This window comes from Sus scrofa, chromosome 18 (assembly GCF_000003025.6).
Source record: "Sus scrofa isolate TJ Tabasco breed Duroc chromosome 18, Sscrofa11.1, whole genome shotgun sequence".
NCBI classification, from domain to species: Eukaryota; Metazoa; Chordata; class Mammalia; order Artiodactyla; family Suidae; genus Sus; species Sus scrofa.
Window position 1 is genome coordinate 52,491,910 of NC_010460.4, and position 12,413 is coordinate 52,504,322.

General features: G+C 50.8%; 1 protein-coding gene across 4 annotated transcripts in view; it reads left to right on the forward strand.

The window, feature by feature from the left end:
• Positions 1 to 12,413, forward strand: part of GLI3 (GLI family zinc finger 3) — a 294,444-nt gene that overhangs the window by 88,447 nt on the left and 193,584 nt on the right. For all 4 annotated transcript variants that reach the window (XM_021078943.1, XM_021078945.1, XM_021078944.1 and 1 more), the window contains one exon: positions 3,475 to 3,717. In XM_021078943.1, the coding sequence (XP_020934602.1) occupies positions 3,475 to 3,717 (243 nt within the window). The remainder of the gene's footprint in view (positions 1 to 3,474; positions 3,718 to 12,413) is intronic.

Sequence of the window (12,413 nt, forward strand, 5' to 3'; positions counted from 1 at the left end):
TGCGCGAGGCGGTGCAGGGTTTTGCTTTTTGTACCTGCAGGATCATCTGGAACTTTCGTCTCCAGTCCGAGCGCAGGAGCGCAAGTTTCCTGGGCTGCGAGGAGAAATCCCACAGGAGTTTGAGGGCAAATGCACGGGGAGTGTGTGTTGGGTCCCGCTTCCCCCAACACGTTACTTCGCGGTAACTGGTCTACACGGAGCTGGCGGTGAAGCCGCTTTGGAGTTTCGAGAGTTTATGGCACTCAGTGCGCCTGATGCGCTGTGGGTTGCCTTGGGATGAGTTTGGAAAATCTGGGACAGTTTCAAAACTGGCATGTGGCATGTGGGGGGTGGGGGGCAGCCCCCCCGCCCGGCTGTTGCGGGGGGGTTGGAGCAGGAATTCCTGAACTTCCCTGGAGCCCAGATCTGCAGAAGGGAGCCGGTCCACAGTGGGGTTCCAGTGAGGGTTTTGAAAATCATTTTCTCCCGAAGCTTTTTTGTGAATTGCATGTCTCAGGGTGACCCCCTGAGCTTGCAGCTGTTGAAGGGAGAGAGGCCTGAACAGTCCCCTTGTGTTTGGCTGTTCAAGTCCATTGGCAGATGCTTCTGGAGGACTGGGCTGTTTGCTTACATTTTTGCAGCCGACTTCTGCTTGTTGCCATGGTGGACAGTATGTTTCTGTCAATAATTTGGCCGGGCGTAGCCTGTCTGCACTGACTCTCAAACTTTATTGAACAACTTGGTTCTGCTGAACAAGATTAGACAGCTCGCGTCTTTTTGGCTTTTGCTGAAGTGGTTGCTAAATTTATAAGAGCAGGCAGGAATATGGCTTGGAAAGTTTCCCTTTCACTGTAGAAAGCGTGCTTTCAAGCCTCTTAGCTGTTTGTCTTCTGGAGCGTGTGTACTGTCAAGTTTTCATCTGAATGCCCCTCAGAGTCAACTCGGTGCACGAGATGAACTTCAGGAAATAATTGTCTCCTGGAGTTTTCTGGAGAGGGAGGGTCGGTGAAAAAGCGAGGGCATCAGCTCTCGTAAAAGTAAAGCCTGATGAAAGTGTCCAAATTAAAAACCAATAAATTCTGGCCTGCCTTTTACTTTACTAAGGGAATTTAGCTCATTTTTTTCAGGAGTAAATGTCAGAACTCTGCTGATTTCTTGTTATAATTTGAGAGTCGCATGTGTTGTGCTAACTCTCGTGAAGAAAGTAATTTTAAGCTAAAAAGACACCCCCCTTTTCCACTCACCACCCCCCACTACTTCTCCCAGGATGGTGGGGGGGGGCGAGGAGGTGCTGAGGGGGCAGGTGGGAGGGCTCTGGGCTCTGGTCGGACCATGCCGATTATTCAGTTGTCCTAGAAGCGGGATGCAGATGCTGTCCCATCAAGGCATAGTTTCTAGAAACTCACTCTGTTATAGGGATGCAGTTTTGAGAGAAGAAAAGTTCATTTCTTCTAGGAAGATGACGTCAAGGGAATCCTGTTTTAAACAGAGGACAGCTTAGGAGAGTTTGGTCACTCATCTCTCCCAGACAATCTGCTAATCCCGGGTCCCAGCCCCACTGGGTGGGGCTCTCTGGCTTTCCAGATGAGGGTCCATCTTACAGAATTGGCACCTCAGCGCTGCAAGTTCACTTAAGCTGACATTGGAAATAAAGGTTTTACTCAGGCGCAAATTAGTGGAAAATGTGACTCTGGCCATTTGTCTGTGAGAGGAATTCGTATGAAACCAAACGTTTTAGGCGTTTTTGACACCCTTCTGCTTTTCCATGATGGCAAACCCTTATTCTGTAGCTGATGACTTTGCCCCTGATAGAGAATACGGGTGGACGAGTGCCTAAGAGTAGTAGTCAGAAGGAAAAATTAAAATGTAGGGCTTTTTTGTTTTGAGGTTGGTTTTTAAATTCACAGAAGCGTGGTTTGAATGGCTTTTGGAAAGATCAATGCGCAACAATGTGGGATTGCACCATTTTCTTTTTTAGTAGTTACTTGATAGATTAAACTCGTAATTTATCCCATAATTACAGGGTCTGGGGGTGAGGCGCTGCACCAAACGATGCTACAATAACGTTTCACGGTTACCCAGCAGGAACGGGGTCAGCAAAATCACTGTAAAGGCCAGAACATACCTCATTGTCTCTTTGGTTTGTGGACATCATTTGCTAGGCTTTGAAAACATCGCTTCTTTCTTCCAAGTCTCAGACATAGGCAGAAAAGACGAGGTTTGCCCTGGGATTCAGGTAGTTCGTGTTACTGGTCATCACAAAAGAGTAGCTGTTACTTTAGTTTGTGTGGACACGCTCATTGGTGTCCACCGATGGACTTTCTCCTGCATGTGTCAAAAAGAGCTATGAAACGGCTGAAGTATATACCTGTTCTGGGCTTTCAGGGCTCTCAGCCAGACCTACCTGCTTGGGGGGCTACTTTGAAGATCAGTCTGTGTCTTGGGATAAGATAAATCTGCTCATCTAAGTAGTACAACCGTAGTACCGTTTATGCCTGATTCTACCCAGGGATGAGAAACCGCTTTCCAATGAGAGGTCTAAGCAGTGTCCCGGCAGATCCGTCTCCATCAGCGCTTCTCTGCTCTGTGGATTAAACACAGCGCTCGTGTGGGCATCGTTGAGACCGTGTGTGATTCTGGCAGATGAACTGGTACCCTTGTTGTGGGTTCAGATCGCCTGTTGGGTTTGACTTTCCGCTCTGGTCTTTGATCTGCTGTTAGAGAAAGGTCGTGCCGCCACATGTGCAGAGCAGCATGGTGGACGGATGGAAAGTTCTTACGGATGAAAGGGAACAGCAGTGTCAGGGAGCTAGACCCTTTCTGTCGGGTTTGAAGCCATGTCTGGAAGCCCCGCAGAGCACGTATGTAGGTCCGAGAGCCTGACGACCTCTGCACCCACGGTCACACCCCATCTTCCCCTTAGCTCAACTCTGTCCTGTGGGCCCAGGCAGGCTGTGTCTTGCAAGGGGCACTGTAGGTTGCTATGACTGGCACCTTTATCCCTTAGAACTGATGGGTTTTCTGTCCCATTTCTGGCTCTGTTAAATCTCCCAGGGGGTCACACATCTGACTTAAAGCAAAGCCAGGAAAGCTTCAGCATCCCTTTCCAAGAGGTCCCTGTCTGAGGACCGTTAGCGGTCCCTTGCCCCCCGGGTCTCTCAGAGGCCTGGCTTCCTCAGACCAAGGCAAGCTGGACATCCGCAGCCTTTGGCTGGCAAAACTTCCAGCCCCCCTCGGGGCCGGTGAGGATAGCGTGCTGACCCTACCTCTGGATGTCGTCGGCTCCTTTCCTGCCGCCCCCTCTCTCCTCTGCCGCGTATTTGGGCTCCTTCGTGAGCCATTTGGCTTGAGACCATCTCATCATAGTGTAGCTTTTGCAAAGCTGCCCAGAATGAGACATAGGCTTCCTGGGGGGTGGACAGGGGGTCCTCGCTGGTGACGGTTTTGAGTGGTTCCCGAAGGCGCTCACGTGTCCCTTTCCCCGTCTTTCTTCAGAGGATGAAAGTCCTGGACAGACGTATCACCGAGAGCGAAGAAACGCGGTCGCCATGCAGCCACAGAGCGTCCAGGGGCTCGGCAAGGTCAGCGAGGAGCCCTCGACTTCCAGCGACGAGAGGGCCTCGCTGATCAAGAAGGAGATCCATGGGTCCCTGCCGCACCTGGCCGAGCCCTCCGTCCCGTACCGCGGGGCCGTGTTTGCCATGGACCCCCGCAACGGCTACATGGAGCCTCACTACCGTACGTAGTTCCTGGCCCCGCCGGAGCCGCCCGGCAGGCCGCGTGCGCGCACGCGCTGGATGCGTTGGGTGGCCGATGCCAAGTGATGCCCTTGGCTGTCCACGTCTCCTCCTGTCCCACGTCCTGGCCCCTTCTTGGTCTTAGGGGGAGAGCCGTTTCCGTCGGTCGGGCCCGGCGGCGGCGCGGGTGGCCTTCAGGAAGGGGGCCATCTGTCGCCCATCCACAGGGTCCCTTCCTGGGAACGCGCCCCAGCTTTGCTCCGCCCACGTGGACGCTGCTGGAGGAAAATTGGTAGATGGGGGAGTTACTAAACTGGGCTGCATCAGCAGATGTCTTTAATGGCAGCCATGCCCACTTTTAATTTGTTTTTTTTTGTTTTGTTTTGTTTTGTTGCTTAATTGTTGAGGAAGAACAAGCCACCTTTCACCGACCGGGGCTAAATTCCTTCCTATGGAAGACTTTTCTCCGGGTCCTGCTTTCTTCTCTAATCAGTGCACCAGAGACACGGGCCGCCCCTCTTGCAGCACGCATAAAGTTGAAGAAATTACCTAGGACTCCAAATATACCCAGACAATGGTTTTCTCCAAAGGCTGAATGCAGAGAAAACCATTTGAGGGTTGAATTTACTTCTGGCCTGTTTCTCGTTAAAAAATAGATGTATGTAATTTGGCTGGGGGGTAATGAAGTTCGTACGGAGGTGCCAAAGCTTACAGCTCCTGATTACAGATTTATCACCTCGCCAGGATACAGACGAGGCTGTTTAACCTCCTCGGCTCCAGTGCCAGATTGAGCCATCCGGCTCCAAAGCGGGGGACTGGTTTGCGTTTGCCTTTTTTCCACATCATTCAGAAATTTTAGTGTTTTAAGGCAAAAGGTCATTAGCCAGATGACTGATTAGTGAGGACAGCTGATTAGCGCATGTTTTTTTGCTCAAGAAAGTGCCCAGGATAAAAGCTCATTTCGCCCCTTCATTAGTTGGCTGGAAGCAGAGGGAATGTTCCCTCATCAGAGTGCAGATCAAAGCGCCTCGTTCAACCTTACGTCTCAGCCACGGCATCCCCCTGCCCCGGCCGGATTATGTTGTTGGTAAAGATGGAAGATAAATTATGTTTTTTAAGTGGGGGGAGAATTTTTTTTAAAGTGGTCAGAGGCATGGGGGAGAAGGGTCGATAGGTTTTTCTTAGCTTTTAAAAGGACGTCAGTACCTCTGTTTAAAAAGTGCTGATCAGCACAGAGAGCTGCGCTCCCTCTCTTGTGATCAGCTGTAATGGCAGAGAATCCAAAATACATATGTGTGTTTCTGTGTCTGTGTGTAACGGAACCGCCTGCTGTGTGCCGGACCCTCGCACACCCTTGTCCACCAGCTGCAGCTCTGCAGACACAGGTCACATCAGGAGGACGTGGAGTGTGTTCTGTTCCCTTCCTTCCCCTGTTAGGGGTTTATCTGGTTTTCTCTTATTTTCCCTTTCTTTTCAGAACGAGCGTTTAGAATAGTGTTGGTAGGCTTTTCTCCGGGTGCATTCCTACGTGTCCTACCCTGGGTTTTTGTGGCCGGGTCTCTGGGAGGAGCGTATGACGCGGGCGGAAGCCAGGAGGGAGTCCCCACTCTCTCTGCCCCTAGTAATCGTCCCTGCACGTCTGCTTCCTTTAGAAAAAGAATACAGTTTGGATTATTGGCCGCGTGCTCCCTGCGTTGTTTTCGCCCTTAGATGTGGACACAGACGCCCCCCCACCCCATCTCATATGTATGTTTTGTTTTCCATTCCAGATGCCCACTAATTAGTGGGGTCCTTAATTGGTCAGGACAGCTGACGAGGACCTCTGTTGGGGGATGACCGTTAACTCTCTCTCGGCGCCGTTCACCTTGCAGCTTGTCCTTGGTCCCTTTGTCCTCACGGTTTGCCTGTGACCCACACGTGCAACCCCCCCCCACCCACCTGCCCTGGCTTCCGGGCCTCCAGTGGGGTAGGACTGAGCATGGAGCCCTGGAGAGCTCTTGGAACCGATCGTTGTCGCTAGGGGACGTCACACCCACGGGGTGGCTGTTCTTCAGTGTTCCCCGCAGTTTGGGGCGAATCTCTAGTAAAACATCACATGGTCCTTTCTAAGCCAGGTGGGTCGTCTGTAACCACATGGCTCTTCGGACCCCGAGTCGCCATGGACTCCCGCACTTGGTTGTGAATAAGTGTTACTGTCACGTGTGATGCGGATGGGGCCCCCTAGGGATTCCCTGGATTGGCTCAGCCATCGGCGCACTCCGGGTCCAGCCTTGCCCCTTCCTGGTGGTGGGACTGTCGCCAGGGAGGCTGTGTCCTCTGCGATCCCCCTCCGGCTGAGGATCCCTTCCCAGCGGTTGACTGGGAGTGAGGAAGACCCAGCCCCATGGCGTCCTTGTGGCCGTGAAGTGACACGATGCCAGGACCGTCTCTAGTGCAACCTCCGGCCTATGGTGGGGGCCTCGCGGTCGCTGCAGGGGCTCTTCCTCCCCCTCCTCCGGGTCTCCCTCCCTCCTCCTCCTTCCATTCTGTCGGGAGCATCCTCCCTCCCTGTCATCACCGCCCTCGGTACCTGACCAGGTCATGCTCCAGACCGTGGTCTTTTTTATCCGCGTGGCTCTTGCGTTTGGTTCGTGTGGCCTGGCGTTTCTCCGCCAGACCTGCCTGCCTTCCTGCCTCCCTGAGACCAGCGTCTTCTACAAACCCAGATGAGACACGGAGCGGCCTGGAACCCTTAGGGAGCGGGCGCGCAGTGAGAATGGGGTGCCTTGGCCTTGCGAGCATAGCCCTTCCTTCTTGAACCTTCGTGGGCGGACTCTAATTTTTCCCTGGTGGGGGAGTTAAGAAACGTTAAAGCTTTTACCTGAGTTTGAGATGTTTTCCCGTTTTCACACTCCTAGCAGAAAGTGTTTTCTGTGCCAGATATAAACTTAATACACGTGGGAAAGTAAAAGGTACGAAAAATAAAAGGTACGGTGTCACATATTCATGTTATTTATTTATTTGGTCTTTTTAGGGCCACCCCTGCGGCCTATGGAGGTTCCCAGGCTATGGGTTGATTCAGAGCTGCAGCTGCCAGCCTACGCCACAGCCACAGCCACGCCAGATCCAAGCCATGTCTGTCACCTACACCACAGCTCACGGCTACCCTGGATCCTTAACCCACTGAGCGAGGCTGGGGATCGAATCCTCATCCTCATGGATGTTAGTTGGGTTCATTACCGCTGAGCCACATGGGAACTCCCTTGTTAAATAATTTAAAGATGTCTTAAACTAAGCCTCAAGAAGTCAGTGAGAGGGGACTTTCCTTTTTCTAGAACCCCACTGGGGTGGTTACTTAATCATCTACCAGCATAACAAGTGCTTTTTTTAGGTACTTTGTGATAATCTCTATCGACCCTGTGCGGATCTATTCATCCAGGTAAATGACTCATGTGACGCTGGTGCGGGCATCTCCTCTAAGAGTTTTTCAGCGTATGTGCAGAAAGGCCTCGCTTGTTAACGTGAGGTGTTGACGTTTGACCACGTTTTGCGACCTTGTCTCAGTCGGCAGGCGTGTCAAGGACGCAAGTTCATGGCAGCCCTTCAGTAGCTCCAGGTTCAGACCCGTCTTTATAAGGCCACTTCCCTTTCATCTGAGTCATCTGCCAGCCCCACCAGAGAGTTGGAGAGGAAGGACTTTCTAAGCCCGGGGAGCTGGGCATGTGAACTCGCACTGTAATTCCTGCGTTTCTCTGTGGTCGGAAAGTGCAGACTTTTCCAAGACGCCTAATTTGTGCTTCTATATATACTGACTTTGTATTTCTAACGTGTGGGCAGGCTTCCTGTAAGACCGGAAAAGGGAAAATCGCTTTTCTCCTCACAAGGACACATCTGTAAAATGGTGATTGCACAAGACTTTATGATCCTTGGGTCTGCGATGTTGCATCTTCTCAAACGGCACTTAGGCGGGATTCAGAGTGTTTTTGGTTTTGTGGGTTTGACTTAAAAAAAAAAAAGAAAAGCAAAAAGAAAACCCAAGGGTAGCGGGCACTTCAAACGTTTGCAACATGTGTTCGGAATAAAATCCTCATGGGGCATTGCGGGGGGCTTCGCTTGGGAAGGGTGGCTGTGGATAAGCTGTATATCAAGGCAGAAAAGTGGACGTGCAAGCTGCCTGGCTCAGACGTGGGCTGGTGCTGACAGGCTGGCGGCTGCACCATCACTGGCGCATTATAATTGGGGAGCACATGGGAGGGGCCGGGTTGGAGGGACCTGCCCTCCTTGTACTGGAGTCAGAAGGACCCCCTCCAGGCTCCTCCTGCCCAAAGATTTCTCAGCAGTTGTATTCCGCTCCTGCTTCATCTGCAGCCAGATCTTGCAAACCACCCTCAGCCCCTGCGTTCACTTAACCACCCTGCATTTATTCTTTTATAAACTCACAAGGCAGGTGACACAATAGTTAAAGCATCCCTGAATCCTGGCCGACACTTAACTTTTCTTCTCTTCCCTGTTACAGAAAACATGTGTTTCACTCTCTTCCGTCCCACTGTGTGGAGTCCAGTTTGCGAACTCTGCCTGCGGGGGGTCCTTGGTGGGGAGTTTCTTGGATTCACCAGCCATGCCGTGTAGACCTCCTGCTGGTTTTGTTAAGGGGGCGGGGGGTGGGGCGTGAGAGAGACGCCCTTGTTTTCTAAAATTTCAGATCTTTTTTACAGTTTTCGAGTTGTGTGAAGACTGCTTTCCTTCTGCCCCCAGCGGCTCCCAAGCCTTAATTCCTCCTGGAAAATATGATTCATTCTTCCGTGCAAATGCTTTGATTGAAAACATACTGCTGGTATGCTTCCTTATGTGTCCCAGTGCAGATGACAGAACTATTAGTTGCTAATTAGCAAAACCTGAGGAATTAGCTTAAAGAAAAGAAACTGAATTTTTAATTGGCTTGCGTTTATCTTCTGCGGAAAAAGCTGATGTGATGAGTCCACTTGCATTTTTGTGTGTAAAAAAAAAAAAAGAAACAAGGCACGGAGGGTGTTCGTTCTCCCTGTCTTTATTTTAGGTGACTTTGCACACTCTTTAGAAATACGTCTTCTAACTGAGTGGAAGACAAGAGGTGTATTTTACATATTTAATAGGTGCACCTGCTCACATTTCTCTTACTATTGGAGTGTCATCTGGAGACTGTGAAAGACAGAGATGCCTACGAGGCACAAATGAACAGTTTGGTGTTGACCAAACTGCAAAGGCAGTGACAGTTCCCTGAGCACACAGTTCCGCTCCCATCCAGGCTGTCGTTACCGTCTTTGGAGAACAGTTGATGAGCCAATCGGGAGTGTTGGGTTCGCTTCTTTTTCCCCCTCCTGGAAACTAGATGGTTTAACAGGAAAGAGTGATGTTGGGTCACACTCGGGGGGCTTTGCTAGGTGTCTTGCTTCCTGGGCTGGTCGTCTGGAGTTGTAGCGGGAACTGCGGAGATGCAAGCAGGTCTAGGACGCTTTGCAGAACTGTTCCTTGTGAGCTTAAGGACAGCTCCCCACTCATTCTCGCTTTTCTCTTAGAAATTCGATGTCACGATCCCAACTTTCTTATAACTACCTGGAGGTGATGTTTTAAGACCAGAAACCGTGAGCCACGTCTGTAGATTTTTACAGCACTAGATTGCACGGCAGCTCTGCAGAAAGTGGTAGAAGTTTAGGGATACTTTTTAGGGAGCTCCGGATTCCAAGTCTCCCCACTGAATCTTGACTGCTCTGGGAGTTGATGTGACTGGGATTCTACACACGGGTCTCGGGAGACAGCAAGCGGAACCAGGAGCCCATGGAGACAGAAGCCTGGTGGGATTTGGAAAATGAGTTACTGATTTTATCTGTTGAATTTAGGGGACATACCAGAAGGGACCAGGGAAAAGCTTGAGAGCTACCCGGGAGAGGCGAAGTTACGAAAGGCAAAAGGAACCTGTGCTCTAGAGAAAACCAGGGGGCCATTGGTGCTCTGGCCCCAGCCCTCTCTCCCTCGGTTGCCCAAACAGTGCCCCCTGCTGGCAAGTGTGGCTTGCCACTCAGGCCACCCTGCTCCCACTCAGGTTCTGCTGCAGTCCTTCTTAGCTTTGCTCCTGGCCTTCAGCTCCTATCGATTCTTCAGCCTAAAGACACATTTCCTTGGAAAGACGTCTCTTAAGTCCATCTCCCAAGGACATCTGCCTACCCTGCACTCCAGGTCCGTGTGTAATTCTCACCCTGAAACACATCACAGCCACGTCTTAGCGCTGTCCCTCTGTGTCCGCCAGATCTCCTTTAGGATAAGGCGGCAGTCTGGACCATACTTGGCTGCCCACTAGAGTTCCTAGCCAGGACGGGGAGGGCTCGTTCGTGCCGAGAAGGGGTGAGCTGTTCACATCTTGACCTCGGTCTCCTCGGAGATGAAGTTTGTCCAGAATCTGCCGGTCAGAGGTGGCGACTTATCTGATGTGCTGCCATCTCCTGCTTCCATCTTATAATTTACTCATTGTATGCATCCCCTGACCCAAACTGACTGCCCAGTCCCCTCTGAACGTAGGCAGGGTTTGAAATATTTAGGACCCATTTATACATTTAGAAACTGTTCATTTTTCAAACATCAGGAATATTCGCTTCCACCTACCCACCTTTGAAAACTGCCAGGATTCTCCTACGAGGTGGCTTGTAGTTCTCTGGAGAACATTGGCACTTTACTCCCAGGATTGAGTCCTCATTGCCAACACCGTGGGATGCGCAGAGGAGAGTCAACTCTCCCGTGTGTTCCGAAGCCCGTCTGAGACCGACCAGGTAGGTAGTCCCTCCTCGCTAGGCTGAGCGTGAGCTTTGTTTTCCCCTCCACAGATGTCAGTGGTCTGTCTTCTCCTTAGTAACCTCCAGGCCATTCCCGACTGTCAGTAGCATCTTTCCAGCCCATCCGCGTGCAAGTATGCGTGTGAGCCGAGGTCCTGGGATCTTCCATCGACGTATCGATCGGGATCGCGGATCCGGGTGCCAGAATAGTCCGTGGAATTATTTCCCTTTTTGGATTCGCCCTCCTGCCCAACCAAAGCGGCAGTTTTTTTAGTTTTGCTTATAGTTTCTTTCCCGACCCCTTTCTTCCCTCCTTCCTTGGGAAACAGCCACTCCTGCCTTTTCGCAGCCAGCTGCTAACAGCTTTCCAGCCCATTTTCTAAAAGAGGCAACATTATCCTTGGCTCCCTCCTCCTTTTTCTTGTATAATTAAAGAATGTTACCTTTGATGTCTCTTGAAAGCTGTATCTCCTGCCTCGCTTTAGCTTTCTTGATCTTGTACCTATAAATGTGTGCTGTGTCCTCATACTCCTTAGTAAAAGGGCTGGATTTTTCTCTCGTTGTGCCTTTGCAGAGTTTGGTTTTATTATAGGGTAACCGATCTGGAGTTTTATGGCTCTGCCCTTCCTATGTTCTGATGGAGTTTGGGTTCTTGTAGGACTCTTTGGAAAGTATCCAGCTTTCTCAAGCCTTTTTTCTCTCATGTGTGGGCCTCTGCGTCGAGTCTCTCCTAAAATGCAGGGTTCTTATCTTCTGAATATCTTCCCAGGCTTTTTACGAACCCCAGTGTTTGATGGGTTTCTTCCTCTTAGAACAAAACGAAAAGGTTCTTGAGTTATTTAGCTGTTTGTATTTTTTGTTCACCTGTCAGTCATTTTGCTAGTTAATCACGCTTCCTGGGTCTCTCTTCCGTGCCAGCTGGTGTTGGACAGATAGAACAAGGTCATTGTTTCATGGAGCGTCAGGCCAGTGGGACAGTGAGATGAGCAGATAAGTCCTTGCTGGAAGTTAGCACAAAGGCTGTATTATAAAAGATAGATGCAGCGTTTCTTAGGAGCAGGTTATACACATACCTCACCCAGAGTTGATGAATCCAGAGGGCTTCCTGGAGGAAGTGACATTGGGATACAATCAATGTAGCGAGGTAGAAAGGAACATTTTTGAGGATGAGGCCAAAGGAAAATACGACACTCACGAGGACCTTAGAGGACTCTGGGGTCGAGGGTGGAGCTCAGGTCAGGAAGTAGCAGAAGACGGACTGAGCTGATCCTCTTCTGCATGAGTCCAGGAGTCCAGGGGTTCAGGGCGAGCCCCAAGACCTGCTCATAGCTTTTGAGTATTTAAGCAGATCTTTGGGTAACTATATGTCCCATCACTAGCCCAGAATTTGTGGCAGAGTTTATTTTACTTCACCTCCTCCTCCTGATTTTTTTTTTTTTTAATTGCTTTTTAGGGCCGCACCCATAGCATATGGGAGTTCCCAGACTGGGGTCAAATCGGAGCTGTAGCCACTGGCCTACACCACAGCCACAGCAAAGTGAGATCCAAGCCATGTCTGCAACCTTACACCACAGCTCACGGCAATGCCAGATCCCTGACCCATCGAGCGAGGCCAGGGATGGAACCCGCATCCTTATGGGTTCTAGTCAGGTTAGTTTCCGCTGCTCCACGAAGGGAACGCCTTCTGATTTGCGGTGTGTGTGTCCATCCCCCAGCCCCCTTCCGACCCCTCCGACCAGCTGCTTCTCCCGGGTCCTCAAGTCCGAGCTGCTGCTTCCCCTGCGTCGTGCGTTCTTTCCTGTTGAGGACAACAAAATCCGTTTCTACTTGTTCTCCAAGTGCTGAGCTTTTCTGTTTTTAATAACCCCAAGAATCAGAATGTCTTGGCTTCAAAGTACCAATCCCAAATGTTGGG